This window comes from Electrophorus electricus, chromosome 25 (genome assembly GCF_041902795.1).
Source record: "Electrophorus electricus isolate QZ-2024a chromosome 25, ASM4190279v1, whole genome shotgun sequence".
Classification (NCBI taxonomy): Eukaryota; Metazoa; Chordata; class Actinopteri; order Gymnotiformes; family Gymnotidae; genus Electrophorus; species Electrophorus electricus.
The window spans coordinates 6,255,001-6,277,086 of NC_137521.1; the positions used below are offsets into that span (position 1 = coordinate 6,255,001).

General features: G+C 45.6%; 1 protein-coding gene across 7 annotated transcripts in view; it reads right to left on the reverse strand.

Annotated features, from left to right (window-relative positions):
- Positions 1–22,086, reverse strand: part of prex1 (phosphatidylinositol-3,4,5-trisphosphate-dependent Rac exchange factor 1) — a 50,752-nt gene that overhangs the window by 22,513 nt on the left and 6,153 nt on the right. For all 7 annotated transcript variants that reach the window (XM_027016006.3, XM_081707487.1, XM_081707488.1 and 4 more), the window contains exons 2-10: positions 11,306–11,371; positions 11,095–11,217; positions 8,564–8,668; positions 8,314–8,415; positions 7,888–8,049; positions 6,320–6,453; positions 5,943–6,058; positions 4,143–4,292; positions 1,606–1,753 (exon numbers count right to left, since the gene is read on the reverse strand). In XM_027016006.3, the coding sequence (XP_026871807.2) occupies positions 1,606–1,753; positions 4,143–4,292; positions 5,943–6,058; positions 6,320–6,453; positions 7,888–8,049; positions 8,314–8,415; positions 8,564–8,668; positions 11,095–11,217; positions 11,306–11,371 (1,106 nt within the window). The remainder of the gene's footprint in view (positions 1–1,605; positions 1,754–4,142; positions 4,293–5,942; positions 6,059–6,319; positions 6,454–7,887; positions 8,050–8,313; positions 8,416–8,563; positions 8,669–11,094; positions 11,218–11,305; positions 11,372–22,086) is intronic.

The following is a 22,086-nucleotide window of genomic DNA, read 5'->3' on the forward strand; positions in this document are numbered from 1 at the left end:
TGGCCAGATGCCAGTAGCAGACTGGGTGGAGCAGGCTCGGTGGAGGCCTACAGGCTGAGGTGCATGAGAGAAGCCGGCACTGGCTGTGCTGAACGTACACGAGTCTCTAATTCACACCGACAGGAGAGTGGTGCTCCCAGAGGGAACTAATCAGGGCTGATGTAACGCTTTAATGTCCTCCACGGCTAACGCACACACGGACACGCGCAAGGTGTGCGAAGGTGCATGCGAGAGAAAGTCCGTATATGTTTAGACGCAAGCGTGTGTGTGCATGTTTGTGCAAGAATCCCATGTTTTAGTATGCACTGTACTGTGGCAGACTTGCAGGGCAAAAAGTTGTAGGCTGTCTGTGTTGTGTTCCGCTAAGACTCCCATTAAATCACTTAGCTACAAGTTGTCAACACATACAAAAAGGCCTCATTCTCGTAACTTGCCTCATAAAAAGAGAAGGGGGACAGACCGACAGAAACTCATACAGTATTCATCTGCATCCATATTTGATCTGTAACAGAATTGACTGTATTTTTCATCTGCTGAGGGACTGAGACGCGAGCTGGAAAGAGCTGCCCCAGGGCACCTGAAGCTTGGGCTGCAGCAGCACGGAACCCTGCTGTTAGCACCTGGTTCATGGGGACAACTGTGCTGAGAGCAGCCTGTGTGAAATCTGCACCAGGCCAGGCCGACAGCGCAAGCTGATCCCGGACCTGCCTACATTTGAATAGCCTTAAATTTGCAGGATTATACACACACACACACACATAAATAGGACAGAATAAAATGATACATAAAAAATTATTTCAAATGAATGTTATGAAATGTGATAAAACAGGACCAAAAATGCCAAAATGTATTGAACCTTTCATTAAGTGCTTTTGTTGCGTTTTTGCTTTGATTCACTAAATGAGTTATGTATAGAGAGGCAAGAAATGTTTTTATTTTCAGTCAGAGCAATGCAAATAGGCAATTATAATTGCTGCGAGGAATCTCAGTCTTGAAGGCAAACACACACACACACACAAAGAGTTTAATGGGTTTGCAGTGTCCATTGTTCATTCATGCTGCTGAAAGAGTGTGAGTGAGGAAGAAAGTGAGAATGAGTGAGAGAGTGAGTGTGAGAAGGAGTGTGAGTGAGTGAGCAGGAGCAAGCGAGAAAGCAAGAGCGAGAGAGTGCAATGAGCAATAGAAAGGGGGCATGAATGCTGAATGTTCTGTTTGCTGGGAATGTCTGCGTCCGATGGGGTGCCTGGCACTGAGCTTGGGAAAGCATTTACAAGCAGCCTCTCTTTTTTTGTACGCGTGTGTGTGTGTGTGTGTGTGTGTGTGTGTGTGTGCGCGCGTCACAGATATATAATAACTTCCAACAGAAAATAAAAACTTAAAAGTTTCTAAAGTATAGACTGAAAATCTTATATAGTAAGAAAAGAACCAAATATTCACTGCAAAAATGACTAAGAGAGACAAATAAGGCAAATAAAAACATTTTAAAAATAAATAAAATCAATATTCAGTGATGTCTTACAAAACAAAATAGCTGGCTTACTGTACACTAAGAAGCTAGACATTTCATTTATTTATTTTCAACAAAACAAAACCCAACAGACTCACTTTCCCAAGAAGCACTTGGGCACGATGCTGAGCTTCCTCCGGCGGTCTTTGATGAGATGTCGGCTTTTGGTCATCATCATGTGGTAGAGCTTTTCTCCCTTCTCTGCAATCATCACATAAGCATCTCTCTCCATCCCCAGCTTGAGACCTGTCGCAGAACACAAAGGAGTGCTGTTATCAAGGCTCACATGCAATACGGGTGCGGTACAAGGCAGTGAAGCCTACAGTATGGGCTGAAGAGAAAGTCAGAACTGAGGGCCACAGCCTTGATCTGTCGTGGAGGTTGACAGCTCCGTTTTCTGTCTTAAAGCAGATGTGTAATTTCCTACTGCAGATTCCAGGAGCAGATGAAGTTCATCAAGTTGATTATTGGGCGAGATGACTTGCAGTTCTCTCCTTCTGTGGAAAGTGCTTAAGTTCATGTCTCTCTCTCTCTCTCCATCCCTCTCTTTTTCCCCGTCCCTCCCTCCTTTCCATTTTCCCTCCCCGGTGGGTGATTAGGGCCTCCTGCCTCAAGAGCCAGAACCCTGATGGAATAAACCACAGACATGCACACACCCACCTGGGTCCTAGGTCACCAAGGGGATGTGGCGTTATGCTTCATCATGCGGTGTCAAGAAAGAACAATTGCTTAGTTGAAGTTTTCAGCATTGTGCTATTAAGTGCACAAGCACTCAGGGAGTCTGAATATAGCTCCTGCACTGTATTTCTAAAAGCACTGCTGAATAGGCTCAAAAAATGCCCACAGGACAGTCAGAGAGGAAAGCCAAACACGGCGCCAACTGAGCTACTGAGATACGGCTACTGAGATATCAGTAGATTCACTGTCACCAGGTGCAGCAGGCAGCCCACAGTCAGCACAATCTGGGGGGGGAGCATCTGCTTACCTCACACCTCTTCCTCCAGGCAAGCCAACGGCAGCGATCGCATGTTCCTGCCCCAGCCCCAGCCGAGAGCCACTTGCAGCTGGCGGAAACACCCCACCCCCCCTGGCCACAAGCTACGTGAGTGTGTGTGTGACACAGAGTGTGTGAAGGTGCATCAGCAATGCAAAAGTGGGCATGCTGGCTAACAGCGGTAACAAGCCCAGCAACCAGCTATCAATGCAATCACACAACTCAACCTGCAATCGAGAACCATGTGTGCGTAACCTTCCTTCTGCTGACCTGGTTATAACCAGTTTACCCAGCAGAAAGGGTCTCTCACTGTGGACTAACACTGAGGTGATGACCGGGACAGTGTCGGAAATGACAGCAGGTGGTATGACTCCCCCACCCTGAGCAGCTGGTTCAGACCAGCTCTGACACGGATAGCCCTTCACAACTGCCTAAAACTCAATCAAGGTACTATAAACATCCAATAAAAGTAGGCATCCAACTCCATCAGCGTCATCGCGGTGTCCAGAGGTAATAGTGATACCTCAGCCAGTGATAACTGGTTTACGATCAGCAGCCTGCTCTGAACAGGCACAAACCTTTTTGTGGCTTCACAAGCCTGATTATTGTCCGCTAAGTAGCTGGTCTGTGTTAGCCTTATTAAAAGGCAAACATTCTACTTCATTAAGTTCAATGGCTTGCAAGTTTGGAATTTTTTGGTGTTTGGAATCTTCCCTTAACATGTCATCACAAAGCTTTCATGCAGCCTGTGGCTGCTCGAGCCAGATGCTGATCCGCATAATTACATTAACTTACCGCTTCCTTGACCTCAAATGTCACTTGGCTGATTTGAATTGAATAGGAGGCACTAGGACAGACTGTCAAAGTAAGGCAGCACCTCAGTGCGTCAAACAAAGCATCAAGCGGAACATGTAATCAACAACCATGTCTGAAAGCCACAGAGAGGTGGTGGGGGGGGATGAGAGAGAGAGTGAGTGTGTGTGTGTGTGTGTGTGTGTGTGTGAGTGTGTGTGTGCGAGTGTGTGTGTGTGCGCATGCACGTGTCTGATGGAGCACCTGTTGGACTGGGCTCGATTTCAAACAGGCGAAACATGAGCCATGCCATAAAAAAAAGCACTTTTCTGCTTTCACTCAGTACAGCAGCATAATGTGATGTCCCATGCTACTGCTAACTCTGGGCTTTAAATGCGTAGCCAGCATTTATAGCTGTGAACCGATAAATCAAATTGATAAATCACACTAAAGAGTCACAGTCTCAATGGTTTTCTGCTCTGTGTTTTACAGCTATGATCAAATGGCATTAGGAATCAGTGCATCCAGCTACTGAAAGCCCTGAAATGGACATCAAACACACAAAAACAAGACCAGGTGGCCAACACAGGTGCTCCAAATCCCTCATGGAAGACAAAATAATGCATTAAAAAGTTACATATGCATTAAAAAGCCCAACATGTGATGAAAACCATGCTGAAGAAACCAAACCCTCTTTAGGACTCTTAAAAACATTCATTCTGATCAATTTTGTATGTGGCAACTAACATCTACAAGAGATATGTGCAGCTAAAGTTTGATATTGAGGGTTAATATCCTCAGTGAGACAGAAATTAAGCTATGGCCAGGGAAAATGACAAAATTACTCACTCTCTCGCTGTTCACGCTCCTTTAAAATGGCATCCAACCATTTCTGCTTGTCCTCAGCATTCTTGGCCATACAGACAAACCACTTGTTTTTGGCCGTATTGTGAATCTTCCAGCCATTGGTCACAGTGTAGTTGTTGCTGTGATAGTCCGCTAGATAATAAACAAAAAAGCTTAATAAATATTTATACACACGCATGCATGCACACAGACACAGACACGCACACAAACACATGCACACTGACCGCCATCAGTTCTGTCTTCTGACTTTTATCATCTGAAATATTAATGTTTGTTAAACTCTGTGAATAGACAATGTGAAGGACACATCAACTTACAGTAAAAGCTTTAAAAGCTTCTTAAGGAAGTTGTGCTGTGACAGTACCATTTTCCCTGTGCTACCAGTTTTTTGTTTTATAACAAATGAAACAATGATATAAGGTCTACCTGTGGAAACAATTAGAGAAAGAGTCACAACCGCAGGAATGCAGGCATGGCTGGAGGGGGGGGGGGGGAAGCTTTCATCTCCAACACGGTCATAAAAATGCAAAAGGATTAAACAATGCCTTTGAGAGGGAGACATCAGTAACTATCCCTTTCTAAATAGCTCCACTGTCAAAAACACGTGTCCTGTGTGTGGTGTGGTTTGTTGTATGTCCATGTCTGCGCAAGTACATCTAGTACAGACTTCAACCCTTAAGCTGCAGTCCAATTTTATCCCTCATTTCACAGCAGGTGAGGTGGAGTAGCTTAATAAAGAATGAGGCTCAGTAATGGCCTCGGGGCTAATGTGGGGATCGTAGAAACAGATCAGGCAGGACAGAGAGGCCTGAGGTCAAGCTTTTAGCCACTATGAAGGCGGGTGGGAGGCGGCTCGCCACTAAGTGGTGTGGTGGAGGCTCATGGACACTTAGAGCTGATGTGGCCCAATGAGGATGCAACCAAGGTAATCAACCCAGAGTAATCGAACTGGGCAGCGCGGGATGGGTGGAGCGAGATGGGCGGCGTGAGCCAGCACTCGCAGAAAGCAAGACAATTCCAAACTCCGGAGTCCACAGCGAATGTCTAGCTTCATACCGTGCAGCGGACCCTGTACACATCGCTATGATTACTTCAGCTAAAAAAGTTAAAAATCAAAGTTACATTCAAGCCAGTTAAATCAGCAACATGTCCTGATTGGTGAAAGTGAGCTGTTGACTAGGTGTGGTGGGTGTGGGTATGTGGTCTGAGCTGACATTCTGATAGCACAAGGGCTGTTTTCTCAGATGAGCATGGAATTTTTTTTCACAAATAAAGTGTGTGTGTGTGTGTGTGTTGCATATGTGCACTAGCACATGCATTAGAGAGAATGTGTATATGAGACAGCGAGCAGGCATCCTGCCAATCAGGGTGCACTGACAGCTTTTGTACAGAAAGTGAGAAAAAGCCCGTTGGACCTCCTGCAGTCTTGGTCTGTACAGACTTCAAACAGTAGGGCCCTGCATGTGGGTTGCGCAGCAGAGGTGACAAAGACAGGGGGCTTATGTCTCAGAGCAGATCACCAGCACAGCATGAAAGCTCATACCAATGTCAACTCAGTTACCAGACTTCTCTCTTCTCTGTGAATACATGGACTAATGTAGGTAAATAAACAAACTAGCTAATAAACAAACTAACTAATAAACAGAGAAATAAATGTACAGATAAAGACTGATGATAGGGGTTCATATGGCTTAACTACCCCAAAGCTGCCTAGCCATTATGGGGGTGGCAGCAGCTGGAAGGCCTGGCGTGACGTACAGGCTATTGGGTGGAGTCACGTACCTGTTCCGTCCTCCACATTCTCCACCTCCATCACCTCAGTGTTGATGCGCCCACGGAAGACATACAGCGGCCCGTTGATGGACTTTGTCCTCTTGGTGGACTTCTTCCCTGACACCCTAGACATTTAACACAAAAACTGTGAATGACAAGCCAAACATATTTTTAATTCACTTTTTAGTCTCTCAGACTTATATTCATGTGGTGCTTCAGGCTAGAGAAAAGACTGAAAAGGAAACTCATAGTACACTTGATTTAGTTTAGGTGTGCTGCCAGCACTAAACTAAACCAAGCTCAAATATTAACCATGCACCATTAAAAATGGTCAGTTCTTTCATTCAGTGGAAGTGTGAGTAATGTGGCAAGCGCAGCTGACTAGCCTGGACTTCCTCTTGCAGTACACCAGGAGGTTGTCAAACAGGAAGAAGACTCTCTCCTGGATGTTTCCTGCTGAGATTTTCAGCAGGTTCCCATGGAGGAGCAGCTCAGTACAGATATCAGTTAGATTTGTCCCCTAGAAGGAAAAAAACAAAAACAAGCAAGGTAATCAAAAATGATGACAAACAAAAACAGTTACAAATTGTCTACTAATTTCACTGACGTTCATTGACTGATGGCATTAAAAGCCCACTTCCTGCCCTGCTGCACATTTGCCTCACTGATATTCCAAAACCCTGAAGTCTGTGATTGCAAGTTGCCCATGTTGTGGACTCTGGCAAACACTTGTGCACCAAGTTCTCAGTCTTTAGGCTTTGAGCATTTTTTTTTTAAACTCTCGACTCCCTCTTTCCCTTGCTGCGCGAGACCTGCGTAAGTGCACCGTGCAGGTGTCCTGCAAAAGTCAGGGATGCTCAGACTGAGCGAACCAGACCTCCGCAGTGCTTCAGACCGTTACTGACGTATTTGATCTGGGAAGAGAGGGAGCAATCAACACTGACTCTACACAGGAGAGAGAGAGTGTGTGTGTGTGTGTTGTATATGAAGGAGACTCCATTTGGTCTGTTTAATCAATGGTGTGTCCACATTGATCGAATGGAGAACTGGCAGTTTGTCAGCTTGCATGTCCACCCCGTCTGCGTTAGGGTTGATTTACGTTGGGCTGAAAGAAGCCAGCCTGCTGTAGCATTTATAACCATTATCCTGCAGATATCTCTCGTAAACAAGCAGAATGAGGAGGTAGTGTAAAACCCATCTCTCATCACTCTGGCCGCAGTCTTGGAAAATCAATGGTCTAGAAATGCAAGGTGCCATCCCATGGGGGAAAGTGTAACTGCTGTGGGCGTGTGCCAAAACCCTCCACTAAGCGATTCTTGCTGGCAGCAGGCCACAGGGCTCACGGTGCTGCCTCAACTGTGTGGTGGCACTGGGGCAGACTGGGGCCTCTCTGGGAAAGGGCAGGGCAGTGGGGGGGGGGCAAATACTGAAGCTCCCCTAGGGGGGCTGGACTGCGGGAACCCAGCCGAGCATGGCTGTTGGGGGATGAGTGCTGGTCAGAGCCTCAAGTCCAAAAAGCACAGGAGGAAGGCAAGGGAGACTTAATGAAGACAGAGCGGAAGACAGAGGAGACAGAAGAGGAAAAGAGAAGTTTTAGTACTGAAGAGAGGAAGAAATACAGACAGACAGGAAGGGCCTACAGTAGCGTGTTCCAAAGCACCAGCTGATCTCCTGGGAAACAACATGGCTTTCATCCATGAACACACCCTTTTTCACCTTGTGGTGCATTTAAAGAGAAGGTCACCATGGAGCCTGTCTCAGTTAAGGCTACACTCAGGAAATGCACCAGTGTTGCACACGCTTTCTAAACAGCATACCACATACTAAACAGCACCGAGCTCTGGCTTCCAGATAGATCATCATTATTCTGCACATCTTACATCCTGTGCTATTTTTCGTAATCGTTACAGCAGCCAACACCCAGAAAACACGCACGCACGCACTACACGCTCACCTCCCAGCCCTCAATGTGCGACTGTAGCTGCTCCAGAGCCTCCATCTTCTCCATCTGCCTCTTGGTCTCATTGATGTTGGAGCACACCTCCTTCATGGCTTGCAGCGCTTCTTCCACAGCAGGGTAGTCCAAGTGCTTCTTCGGGGTCCTCTTCAGCAGTTCCTGTAGTGGCAAAAACAGGAGCGAGCTAGGCGTGTGGGAGCAAACATCACGCGTTCTCCTCCTGCTGCAGCTCACGGGCTCAAGGCAGAAGTGGTTTAAAAACGTTGATCCGTGCTGCACAAGGTGCCTAACTGTGCACCTCTAGCACAACTGAAGATGATTTGTAACTGTTTGCTTTGTGGCAAAGGTCTCACTAAACCACTTATTTCTCCCATCCAGGAGAACGTGGGAGGAGACATGAGGAAAAACAAACTCCTGCGTTACCTTCAGGAGGAGCGGGTATTTGCAGATCCTCTGGATGGGGGAGAGCAAGTAGCCCTCCAGGGGCACATCTGTGCTCTTCTTCCCGCCTAGTAGCATGCAGTGCTGGAAGAGACACGTGCATATTAAGCATATTAAATCATATTAAAGCATATTAAAGCATATAAAATCAATATTGTTTGCTAAATACATCAGACAACCAAAAACCAGCTCCCTCAAAACATGGGGGGGGGGGGTCTCTCTCAGTACTCACCAGTAAGAACGTTCGGATGTGCGAGATCTTGTTGAGCTCCATCAGGAGCCGGAGGGCCTTCTCGTGGTTGCTGCAGTACTCTCCATACACAGAGAAGCGACCTCTCTGGAATGCAGAGAAACACGTATCAGCACGCTGAGCTGTGGCACACCTGAGCGCCCGGCTAGCAAACATGGCCAGCTTCTGGCAGGATTACCAGCCCCAGCATTCCACTGCACCGGGATCTCGGCAGGAACGCCGGCCCCGGCATTTACTTGCACCACACTCGCAACGCCGATGCCAACCAACGCATCTGTTGATCTGCAGCAAGGCACTGTAATCGGCAGGAATATAAATACAGCTTTGATGAGAAAGCAATTGCTCCATTCATGAGACCACTGCAATCACTCTGTGCATGTGCTCATAATGCATAGCGGGGGTATACAAAAACATTCATCATTTCAGTGGGAATTAATTGGCAACAATATTATGCTGTTGCCTATTCCTGTGAACTCGACTGTCGCATATCATGAATGGCAAGTTTTGAGAACTGAGAAATAAGAAGGATTTCGCTTCACCTAAAAGTCGTTTAAAGGCAACGCCTAGTGAGTTCTCACTTTAACTGGTCACAGCCATATTGGCCCCCAACGACAAAAGGTAATGAAACTAGCTTTGCAAAGGAAGCCCTGAAGAGTGAGTGCCTGATCTCCATTAGTCGAAGCAACACAGGAAACAAAATCGGAGTTCCTGGGTCTGAAGAGTTACACCCTGTTTGTGGCTGCCATGGTAGCAGCGAGTATGAAAGAAACAGGAAGTTGCAGACACAAACAGCCTCACATACAAACCATCTGTCGCATGGCAATCTAGTCGTCGGCCCTGAGGTGGCTTCGGGGTTACAGGTGTGGTTTTGCGAGTGCGTGTTTCGCAACAGCGAAATCTTGAAGGTGTGGGCAGTGATAACCACCCCCGAGCTGGGATGGAGGTCATGGATCGTGAATGATGCATGGGCGTTGGGGTGGAGCGCAACTGACTGGGCTACAGAGAAGCAGAACACGGGTGTGGTATTGTAGCCCAGCCAGGGTACCACTCTCTTCCTGAAGCTCTACCTGCTTATCTGGCCATCTTGATGGAGTTGAAAGGGAATATAGTGAACCCCATGGGCACATCTGTGGTAATGGGCTTCAGACAACGGATGGCTGGAAAGCGCTTACCACAGTTTGTCTGTCTCTCTGTCTTGCTCTCTCTCTCTCTGAATGACTGTAAGATTGTCTGCCTGTATGCTGTCTGTGTCCCCACCCCCACCCATGTCTGTCTAAAATGTGTGAGGAAGGACGCTCATCTGTTCAGACCTCTTCCTCTTCTCCATTTCCTGTGATGGAAACTGGTGTTTGTGTGACTGCATGTGCAAATCATCATGTTCAGCAGTGCCATTTGTCACAGTGCTTTAATCCCCCCCCACGTATAATGTAAGATACCGGAAGCCTCACAGCTCTGATACATTACATCACAGCATCAGTCCTGCCTTACACAGGCTTTAACATGAGATAATCAAGACAACTTCATGGGTGAAGTTCAAATATTAATACGCATGCTTTTAAGTAAATATTTTAAGTGATAAGTGATTTTAAATGGTGGACAGATTGTCTTTACTTCTTTCCACCATCAGAATGTGTGCACCGAGGCTAAAGTGTGAAGGAGTTATTTTGTCTTTAAGGAAAAAAACTTTTCGCCTGCAGGTTGGAAATACCACCAGTAAGAAAAAAAAAAAATTTAATTGCAAATTAAATGTCCACAGAGCAAAAGGTTAAAAAAAAATTCAGAAACAGACAGAACACTGCACGTGACATGTTTCCGTCTAAGGCCGTTTTCACATGGGCCCAAACCCCACACTACTTGCTTTCATTTCCAACTTTATTTCCTTATATGAAAGCTAACACTTGTGTCCAAAATAGCGCATAGACTTTGTTTGTTCCTTTGACAAACACTTTTTCATATTATAGAACAATTCTGGCATTGAGGGTCCTGAAATTGGGCTCAGTCATAGAAATTAAGCAAATACTCTGGGCAGTGTTAAATACCGCATTTACACAGTATTTAGACATTTTCTGTCATGCATTCTGTTATTTTCTGAGATAACACCATATACCAACCCTGGGCCAGCCTCAGGGACTGTGTGTACTCCTCCAGTGGGGTTTCGTTTCAGTGACTTATGGTCCTAAAGACCCTCCTCTTGAATTATGCAATGGGGCCTCTGATGAGGACTCAAGGTCCCTGACTTAACAGAGGGGGGAAAACGCAACTCTGACCTGGAGGTTACGACGCCAGGGCAACAGACTGCCCAGAGCCTACTCACTAGTGCAAATTCAGTTCACACCTGTTGAATAGCAAATCTAAACCCAGATAGGAAGATTTCCTGCTCGCAGAAGAATATTGGTTGGCATTGTGTCAACGACACATTAGTATAAAATGGAAAATCAACTGCAGTGACAAGCAAATCAAGGATAATGTCCAAGGGCTGACAGGAAGTCAGGAAGCAGAGAGTGGGCACTCACGAACTGAAGGAAGACATGGCCAAGAGCATGCTGAGGCTGGGGTTCGGGCTGCAGGCTAGCGTCCAGCGCCGACAGCACCTCCAGGTGGACACCCAGGATCTCCTCGATGTTGGAGAACAGGATCTGTGGTCAGAGGCAAGGAGGAGAGCGTTAGCAGCATAATGACCCTACCGAATCCCTCGTACTCGCAGGTTTGCCCCGGGTTTCGTACCTTGACCTGTTCGGGGGTCAGACACTGTTGGCTTTCTGCCGTCTGTCTGATTCTCCATAGAAAGGCCTTGAGAGAAAAAAAGCAAAGAAAGAAATATAGCATTACAGAGTTAAGGATAGAGTTGTTATAGAGTTAAACATTTTATGAGACAGGTATTTGCTTACTAATGTTAAATCAGTACAGGTTTGGCATGACCAAGGGGCGTAAAGATTTTTTAGATGTTTTTGATCCATTTTCCTGTTTTTGTCAGATCAGTTGTGTAGAATATTTCCATTTGCCCCATTTTTTACATAGCAAACTGTAAATGACACCTCTGACTCAAAGAAAGTTTTCACTGCATAAAAAATTCAATAAAAAGCAAATAGTAAAATATAAATAAAGACTTGCATACATAAGAAATCATTTGTCTTTTTTTTAAATAAACAACTGGTTTGTGAGCAACCCCAACGTGCCACACGTCATGCTTCTGACTCAGTCCTGACCAGTCTGAACCTATGGCTTGGCAACGAAGCCCAAGGAACACATACAATGATCAGCTTGGTCGAAAGGAACAGACGTCAACTCCTAAACGTCTGTCAAACAGAAAGAGAAGCAATGGATCATTGGTTCACTGCATACAGGCGGCATATTGGGAAATGTGGTTTTGCCACAGGCATCTAAGCCAAAAAGGGGGATTTTAAAAGTCTACAGGAACCATGCCCCACTGTGGCTAGAGACCACACTCCAACAGGCAAGCACTGGGAGAGTGGACACACACACAGATCCCACACACATGCGCACCTGCACATGGACACGTGTGGAAGTGTTACTGTGAGGACCAAGCCACACCATAGTAGCTTCAAAAGATGAATTGCCATTAGGTATGAGGAGTACAAGTAATTAATTAAAGATAAAGACAAGGGGCTTGAGCGTCTACTCCATGGGAACAGAGAGAGCACATCATCTCAGCCATCCCATCCCATTATTCAACAGGGAGGGAGGGAGCGAGAGACAGAGACATCTTCAGTAGCCTTTAGCTTAAGCTATCTATAGCTTTGTGTGTGACTGTGTGAGAGTCTCCTTGGGAGAAAGCAAGGCTGTCGCTCAAAGGCCACTTCTAATTATGGCTCTGTAAAGCCATTTTCGGCCACCGGTGATGGTACTCATTGCGTGGCAGACTCACTCAGTCTGTGCGTCTGCTAAATTACCTGGCACTTTCCAGCCTCAACTGTCATTTTCCACACCGCTGCTATTCCCAATGTGCACAGCAAAGCCCAGCGTTCAGCACTGGAGATCAGAATGTTTTTGCCTTTTTTTTCCCCTTTACTCTGTGCAAACATGTCAGTGAGCGAGTGAGTGTGTGTGCGCGCATGCGTGCACCTTTTCTTAGCCCTTATTGACTCCAACTTGTGCTTATACTTCGAATGAACTAGCCACTACGCTGCCGCTGCCACCGCGCCCCTTTCGCGTGGTTTTATTGGCCAGCCGGGCGTTAAGCATGCAGCCTCTCACCTCCGGGCCCCTCCCTGCCCTAATAGGATGAGTGCCACGTTTTGGAGGGCCCTGCCCCCCCCCCTCCCTCCATCCCTCTCAGCCACACCAAGCCTCCCTGGCCTGAACTTAATGACAGGCTGCCTCTTCTGCCCACGTGGCAGCCCCACACACCCAGCACACACTGTGCCTATGGGAGGCGTCGGCTATTGCATCTTTCCTTAAAGTGCCCATTAACATTTACAGTTTTTTTAAATCCTCAGGCTCGTGGGGAGAGTCAGAGCAGCAGCGGTGTGATATGTCCATATCCACAAAGCTTCAATACTTCCTTGGGTGCTTAGGGTAAAGTGTAGCCAAAAAACCCCCCCCAAACTTTCAAGCTTTTTCTAACTATACATAGTTCTCAGCTACTCGGAGTTAAATCATAGGACAGCAGAATAACTGCATGTGCACAGCAGACACATGCCACATGATTAACGTATAGGCAGGCATGGCTCCGGTGGCAGCGTTTCATGCTACTCAGCCTCTGGCCGAGGGGGAGCGGGGACCAGGGCATTCTCCCTCAGGCGTGTACTAACGAAAGCTCCCATATGGCAGATCCAAACTCATCCTGACTGGACTCATCCATGTGTGAGATGGCCAAAAGAGCTGCAGGGGAGTGTGCCAGGGGAGTGGGGATCCATGAACGCTCATGGAGATGATCGCAGCAGGGCAAGGAGGTAACCCTCCCAGACAGCTAGCAGAGGCCAAGCTAGGAAGTGCATGGAAGATTCAGAAGCAAGAGTTGACAAACTATTCCATTTTTTATTTAAGCCATTGTCATTTGTTTTGACTTAAACATAAAATAAACAGAAAGCCTCTCTCAATACAGCCCTTTATAAAAAGTGTAAAAAATAAGCATAGATATGGTAGTGATGAAGTGATATGTAACTGCTACAGGAGTCAAGTTCCACCTGAGAGGGTTAGGCCGGGTTGAGAGTCAGTGGTTCGGCCTGCCTCACACAGGAGGTGACTTTAGCCTGTCCTCTTCCATGGCAGCATACAACCCCCAACCCCCCCCCCCCATACACACACATCCCGCATTGACGTCACAAAGTGAGGAAATAAACAACAAAATCCTGCACAGCCCTGTTGCGCTTCCATGGCAACTGTGGCCGTTCCTCCGGGCAACAGAGAATGTGAAGTAAGCAGCCTCTGAGGCCAGGTGCTACTGAGATTATGGGATGCAAATTCATTCATTTGCTTGCGTTCTAATGAAAGCAGCCCATCGTTTGTTACTTGACATCTCTTTGAGGCACGCAAGAATGTTCAAATCTGAATGTCAGGAGCATTAAAAATGCCTTCTAATGGAAACCTTTAAAGGTCTGGCTAATTTCAAAATACCTGTCTAATCGATTTGCAGAGATGAGATTTAAGACAGGCGTATGGGAAGGAACGAATGATGTTCTCAGCACCCCGTAATCCTAAAATACATGCACATTGGACCCAGCAGCTTAGAAACTAAGACTATGGAAGGAAGCTCGTGGACCTGTTTGGTTTGGAAGCAGAAAGCTTGGTTAATACAGCTCAAATACAACTTTTGATGAGGGCCCTCCGGCTGCAGCTGGTGATAGGAGCACAGGACTCGCATAACCGCTCCAGGCGATCAGGGCGAGAGAAGAACCTGGAAGTGCCTATATGTCATGGGCGAAGGAAACAAGCTGTTAGCTGACTTCAGTCTCAATTAGCCCTGGGGAGGGGGGGAAAAAAAAAAAAAAAAACCTCCAGTGTTTTTACACTGTGACCTTAACCAGAACATGTGGCCTGATTCTGGGACAGAGCGGACCTCAGTCGCTCACCTTTTTAGGAAGGAAGTTGCAATACTCGGTCACCAACAAAAGCCACCGGTGTTCCTGTGCAAAATATGCAGACACTGTTCATTGTTGGGAGGGGGTTCCTTCTGGAGCATGCGGTCAGCAGCGGGGGCGGTGGAGACGCACTACCTTACACTGCCTTTCACCCTTGTTTCAGAGATGGCCCAGCGCCGACAGCTCCTCCGCTTGGGAACAGAGGAGCTAGTCACATAGGATCGCACTCTACCACACACACATATACATGCATGCAAGCACACAAAAACAGTGACGTAGCAAGGCACCCTTCTCCCTTGATTCATTTTAAAAGCTGCTTGCTGGAGCCCTGGTCGTGAAAATATCTAGTGGAGACCGGCACATGGCTTACGCCTGCTCCATGTTGCATTAGCTCTTAGTCTCCATATTCTACCAGGGCTTTAACCATGTGCAGCATGGAAGAGCCAAAGACCCAACTGATGGCACTGGGCAACAAGCAGATGACATGCAGAGGGGAGGGCCTGGCTCATAGTGGGATGTCTCACACTTTTAAGTCCTGAGGTGATACATGGGCTTCTTGCCCATGGTGACTGGCAGAAACATCTAGGTCACAGAAAGAAAAAAAATAAATTTAAGCACATGAGAAAATTTTTGAAGTTAGAGGCCATCAAATCTACTATCGCCACTGCAACTGCCTAAATGAGAGAGTGCTTAGCAAATGAAGCATTTGTAGGTCAATCGCTCATCTTATTGGGAGCAGCAGAAGAAGGATGTAGGTTGTGGGGAAGTTTCACTATCGCAGCAGCACCGCCTCACTGCCAATTAGAGCTCCATTGTCAATGTTCATTTCCAGGAGAACTTGGAGGTAAGGCTCTGAGAGTGGCCCACAGAACGAGTCCCTTCCAAAATGGCTCAACACCTAATGCCAAAAGGGCCAATTTGTGTCACTCTCTCACTCTCTTCGCAGGTCAGGACCTTAGCTGCTCAGTCATTAAAGACCCTCTTGATGGCTTTTCTCACAGGCCAGTGTAAAGTCTTTCATTGGCATGTTAACAGACATCATCCTGCCCCATTCTGATTTTAAAAAAAAACAAAACAAAAAAACACCCCACTATTATCCATCATAGCATGGGGATAAGATGCATGAACGTGAGAAGAAACAGCTTAAGCATTGCGCAAAAAAACAAAAAAAACACCTCATGTTGTCGGTTCTAACTCCTAGCCGCTAAAACAGACTTCTAAGAAGGTTGTTTTTCTGCAAGTGCTTTGCCTCCTTCACTAGTAGTTTATGGTGGCCAAAACAGGAAGCTTCAGAGCCCGCTGCACAAAATCATCATCCAGACTTTGTTACTGCACAAAGTTTATCAAATCTGAACCAATTCTCACACATGCACGTGTGCCAAAAATAAGCATGCACAGAGAAAAAGAAAAAAAAGTCAAGAAATCTCTTTTGGATAAAACGAAAAGAGGAAGAATGTCCACAGACAGGAACCAGTGCAAAAGGGACTGTGCGTGCACAAGTACTCCCCACACACGTGCACACTCCGACAGCGTGCAACCTTAGTTTTGGCTGCACAGGCTCAACAGGCCAGCGGAAGGTGCATATGTGAGCTCGGGGGCCTGACTCAATTGGCTGCAAAGATCTGGTGCATGGGTCAGTGCTGGTCAAGCTCACAAATCCTGTGCGTGCAGTTATGATGAAGGGTGCAGATATAAACCAATGTCACTGATCTGACAATTAAGCTTTATAGAACTTAATTTAAATAAATAAGCAGATGACAAACACGTGACTAGCAAGGCTGGCATAGACAAACTGTTCTGCTTTCATGTTCTGCATGTCTTCCAAGAGCCATATGCCTAAAGGAAACCTTCATCGGCCATGCCCCAGCGTTCTGCCTCCAGACCCCCTTTCCCAGTGGTCCAAGTCTGGAGAGTGGCAGAAGGTTAGACGTGGTGTCTAGCCCTTTGTTTGAAGTGCGTTGGTCAGGCAAGGACAGTCAGTCAGCGAGGTAAGAAAACCCAGACTGGCCATATGCTCTCATAGACAGCACCCTGATCCAAGAAGGCGCAGGGTCAAGGGCCTGCTGTCATGACTTCTGCCATCAGCAGACTTCAAGGCTAACTGTTATGGTTGACCTAGCAGCGCTGGAACATGGATGGCTAAGGTAAGGTTTATGGTCAATAAGCACCAGCTGTACAGGGAAACCCTTACTAACAAACGGGTTATATATTATGTGTGACCTCAAAGTGTAATGCAACCATAATTGAAGTGTGCATAGTTCACATACGACATTTGTTTGACTCAGTAAACACAGGTTATAAGGGTATTTGTCCCATGGTATAACATTTTAGTGTGTAATGTAGAATGGTTGTTGTCTGCTTCTTAAAAGACTGGGGGTGAAGAAAGTCTCCATGTACCATGACTAATTTTACCCCAACCATTTTTGTTTCTTAGGGGCACAACCAGTGTGTCTGTCTTGTTAAATAGACAGTATCAGAAGATACGGAAACGGTGAATCAATACAGAGCCAGTAATGTGCAAGTCCACATATATAGCACATCTGCATTTGTGCGATCATCACTTTCCATTCAGCACCGATTGGAGCACAGGATCTTTAAAAATGTGCTTAACGCTAAAGGGTCAAAGCTAATACCATTACAGCACTCATTAAACAGCTCAATCAGGGACATGTTCATCCCATGAACATAAGGGCACGATCTTCCATTACAATGGCTTGACTAGCACCTGATACAGGCCTGAAATTACACTGGGGCTTACAGAGGAGAGCAGGATATTTTTTCTAACAACAAAAAAAAAATAAATATATATATATATATATATATATATATATATATAAATAACAAAAAAAGAAGCGACAAACAGCAAGATTGCTGTGGCCAGTAAGAGACCAAGTACATCAGACCACTTTTAATGGGCAGGATACATTAATTTCACAATCATTAGGGAATGCAAAAAAGCAATACATCACAAACCTGCATATATCCATCACACAAGTGAATGTTTCCATGTTTCATATTGAATCATCATCATCATCATCATCATCTTTTGTTTGTCCGTTTTTAACCTCTAGGCAGCAGACAGTCATTTAGTAATCAGAATTTCCTCTAATGCATCATAGCCTCTTGAACACACAGCAGCCCTATAAAGATGGAAGTTGACACTTGTGGTAGTGGAGAACAGAACGCCGATTGTCCACAGAACTACAGACAAGTCAATCTGTTGCAAGCACCTTTCTGTAGGGGCATGACCCAGTTGTGAAAGTGAGGCAAAATATGACATTTCCTCAAATGATGTGAGCACACATTGTAATTTTCTGAGTTGAAGCAACTAGAGCACAATGGCAAGGACCACTGCACATACAACAAAGCATCATTTCCCAAGCCTGTTGTCCTGTCCTCTTGATATGAAGCACAGAAAACATGACCAAGACATTACAAAGAAAATGGACATAATCTAGAAAAAAATCTAGGAAAAAAACCCCAAACAAACAAAAAAACCCTAAAAAGTAAAACTTGGAAGAGATAATACCTGGATCCCCGACATCAGTGGTTAGGACAAAAGTACAAAGTGTCTGCTGCGGCATTTCATCATTTCTAGGCCATGTACACAAAAGCAGAAGTGTAAAATGCACATGAACATTTGCAGCACTCAGAAACCACAGCACGTGACCTCTGCTGATCAGATGGAGAAGTAAAGAATTTAAAGGGACTGCAGCCTTGCCAAGGGGAGGATGCTGCATGAATGAAGGCAAGAATGCTTTGTCACCAGAGGAGGCTTTGCACAAGCCAGTCAATGCTCATCCACAGACACTAACTGAATTATTCTCAAAGTGTATAGGTATCAAGAGAGGATGGAAAATACACAAATGGTAAATTCCATACAAGTCGTCTTATTAGTTTGATGAATTCAATACATTATTGGCACATGTTTACTGCAGGCTAATTACCTATTGATCCAGCTAGCTACTTGCTGGTGCCAGATGTTCTAATATGTACATAGAGCTACTGTGGGAATACAGCCATTGCCTTTAAACAGAGCGGTGTCGCACTGTCCTTCAGCCTATCAGAAGTGCTGATCAACCTACATCAACTAATGTGTCTATACTACCTGGGCAACAGTTGGAACCACTCTGTGTTTATTTAAATTAGAAGGGTGAAGGGAGCTGATTATTAATTAAAACTATTCAAACTCATGATTCTAAACAAGTAACTGGGCATTCATTTATATGGCTCACGTGATTTGCTAATTTATACTGAATGGCCTGGGCATCATGTGAAGGGCATTGTATAATTTTGAGCACAGCCATACACAGAAAATTACGAAAGAACATGCTATTGCAAAAACGTCAACTCATTTTCTTCAGGACTACATGAATGACTCATGAACGACGACATTTATAAAGAAGGGACAATGTGTCAGTGACTCATATCCCCCCAGATAAAGGAACTTGTTTCTCCAGCAATGTTTCTATATGTAATCTTGCCAAGCCTGATAGATACTGACACCTTTAGCCACCACTGAATGTGTGCAGGAGCAAGGACGTACCCAGAAACTACAAGATTGTAATGGTAAACAGAAGCTGGGGTTTCAGACCAGCATAACACCATCTAGGAAGCCTCAATCCAGAATGGGAAATCCACGGAATCAGCAGATGCACTGTGATTTCACATTTTTTTAAAAATCCCAAAATGGCCTGCTGCTTGACACTCCTATTCAAGAGATAGCCAAAACGAGACACAAGGAGAGCACAATTCAGAGAAGTTGAAAGGTATTCAGAAAAACTGCCAAGGCACACGGAAAATTATGCTTAACATGGCGCTCCAATCCTAAAGGGCAACACTTGATTCCTTAAAGCAGTTTCGGGGTTGGGGGTGGGTCCAACCGGTCAGCTAAAACAGACCTTCTTGGCCATGGCAAATTTAGTGCTAAAAATTCAAGAGGAATTTCAGAAGTGAATCTCCACCATCACCAAGGAGGCTTTCTTGGGTGGTTGAGTATCCTGCATTCCTTAACTGAGTTGCATTTTCTCCATGATACAACCCGAGACTACTGCTCTCAGAGGGTTTCCAGAACACAGAAAAACCCTGACTGTCTCCAGAAGCTTATGAATTGGGTTTGACTGCCCTGTGTGATTTGAGAATGCGCATGGACATTACATAAGGGTCTATCTAATTTATTCTCAGAACCACTCATTTTATTGTGCAAATTATGTCTGTGATGGCAGTTTGAAAACAAATGCAGGCAAGTGCTTTGGCAATAGGGTGATGGAATAACGAAACAATCGGGTTACCAGAAGTGTACATAAACTACAACAATAGAGCCTGAAATCAGAGAGCTAGAGCTAAAGTGGGAAATTTAGTCACCCACTCTATCTTCTTTCAGTTTGCCAGTCAGAGGTATTGAATATATATCTGTAATCCCTCCATTTCAAACAGATAAATCTGTATACTCACTAGTGGTTTACCATGTCACAGAGATGGCTCAGTTTGGAGGAAAAAACTCTCTTCAGTCTAGGGTTCTGTCCCTACTCTTCTATGACACACACCTCTACTGTCTGAGTGAGGTACACATGCAGGCCAATTCGTTTTTCACACCATGAGCAAGACCCAGAGCTGAGCAAACGCTAGGCTCTCTGGTTCACTCCCTCACTCTCTCCTCAGCGGCAGAGCCGGGACCCTCGAAAAGGCTCTTTCATGCCTCACTGTGAGAATGTGCCTCACTGCAAAAGGGTTCGATGCCATTTTGGATGCGGGGAAGGGGCTGATTTGGCCAGCATGCCGTGAAATTGAATAAATAAGATGGGGTGGGGGGGTGCAGAAGAAGAGGGAAAATCCTCTCTTTGTGGTTGAGGCCCAACGAATGGTGACAAAAGCCCCAGTGGCAGGGGAACCAGAGGGCTGAAAGAGCAGGGCCATGCGAGTCCCTCTCTCCCCCAGTCCCTGTGATTCACTACCCCCCCCCACCAACTCCCTCTTCAGCCAGGCCTTCTGCATGCTGCAACAAAGTCCCCTTTGAGTTTGGCCCCTTGTCTCCCACTTCCGCACTGTGGGACTTCAGAGTTCAGGGCTGTTCGAGCTGCTGGCAGGGCCAGAAACAGGCGCCTCTGCTGAGGACCAGGAGGCAGAAGAGGATGAGAGAAGCATGAGACCGCAGGCTCATCATGAGGAGTACACACTATAGTGTTCAGTTATTGTCCGATATATCATTCGATATCGCCCAATATGTAATATGCAAAAACAGAATCAGATATTTTGTTGATCTTGTGCAATCCTTTGATGACTTGATGAACCATAGTAAGACAAACTTACAGAGCAGGACAGAAGGTCCTGTCTGAAGGAAGAGTAATCTAAAAACTGGCTCAAAATGAAAATAAACTGGGAAAACATGACAACACAAAATTATTATTATTATTTATTTTTTTTTACTGGTTGTCACAATATGAACTAAAACCTTTGGTGTTGGCCGTATCTTTTCTGTAACATGAGGAAGCTTTTTTTACTGCCCCATTACTGCATGTGAAATAAAGCATTCAATCTTTCAAGAGCATGGTATTTACAGTCAAACAATAAGTTCTATGCTGCAGTGTGCAGTCTCAAAACAATATACCTGAACAACTCACCACTGAGGCCTGTAAATACCCATGCCATCAGCAGAGTCAAGCCACCCCGCATCTTGAAAGACTTGGTAGCTAGATGAGGAGGACCACGGACACTACATGCAGACGCCTTGTGTGGATATGTGGCCACATGGATAAGATCTCGGACCAGAAAACAGGGATCATCTAGGGCTAAACCGCAAGGGCCATCTGGAAGGCGTTTGAGCCACCTCTCCATTTGAGAGCTACGAGAGCCCCAGGGGTCATGCGCTGTGGGCAGCAGGGGTCCAAAACTCCTGACTCTCTATCGCTCTGACTGGTCAGTTCCACACCCCCAACCCTTCCTTCTGCATATAGCGCCCCTAGCTCAGCAATATCACTGGTGGCAATTAAGGTGCTTTAAGCATTGCTTTTAAATGAGTAGCATGATCAAGGACAGTAGAGTTTGTAGAATTTAGAGAGGTTCACTTTGGACATACATGATATATCTCCCCATGTGGGAAAGTTAGAACATGGGGGGGATTATGATTATTTGCATGAAAGAGAGACAGAGTGACATGAGCCATAGTTATAAACATTACCTAATTTCCTTTACTTGTTGTCCCATCCCTCCAAGTAGTAACTGATTTCCATCATCTAATAGAGTAATTAGCCTAAGAGGCCACTAAAAATGCATATGGACATCACTGATGGTACCAATCTATTTAGTTAGTTAACTCCCAATTGACTTGGTTTAATTGTACAGAGATCCACCACAGGGATGGCAACAAAACAGTAGTAGTAATTTACCTGCCAGCATTACTAATACCAAAGTGGACTAGTTCATCCAGCTGGCAATAACAAGAAGAAACACTTTATAAAACACATT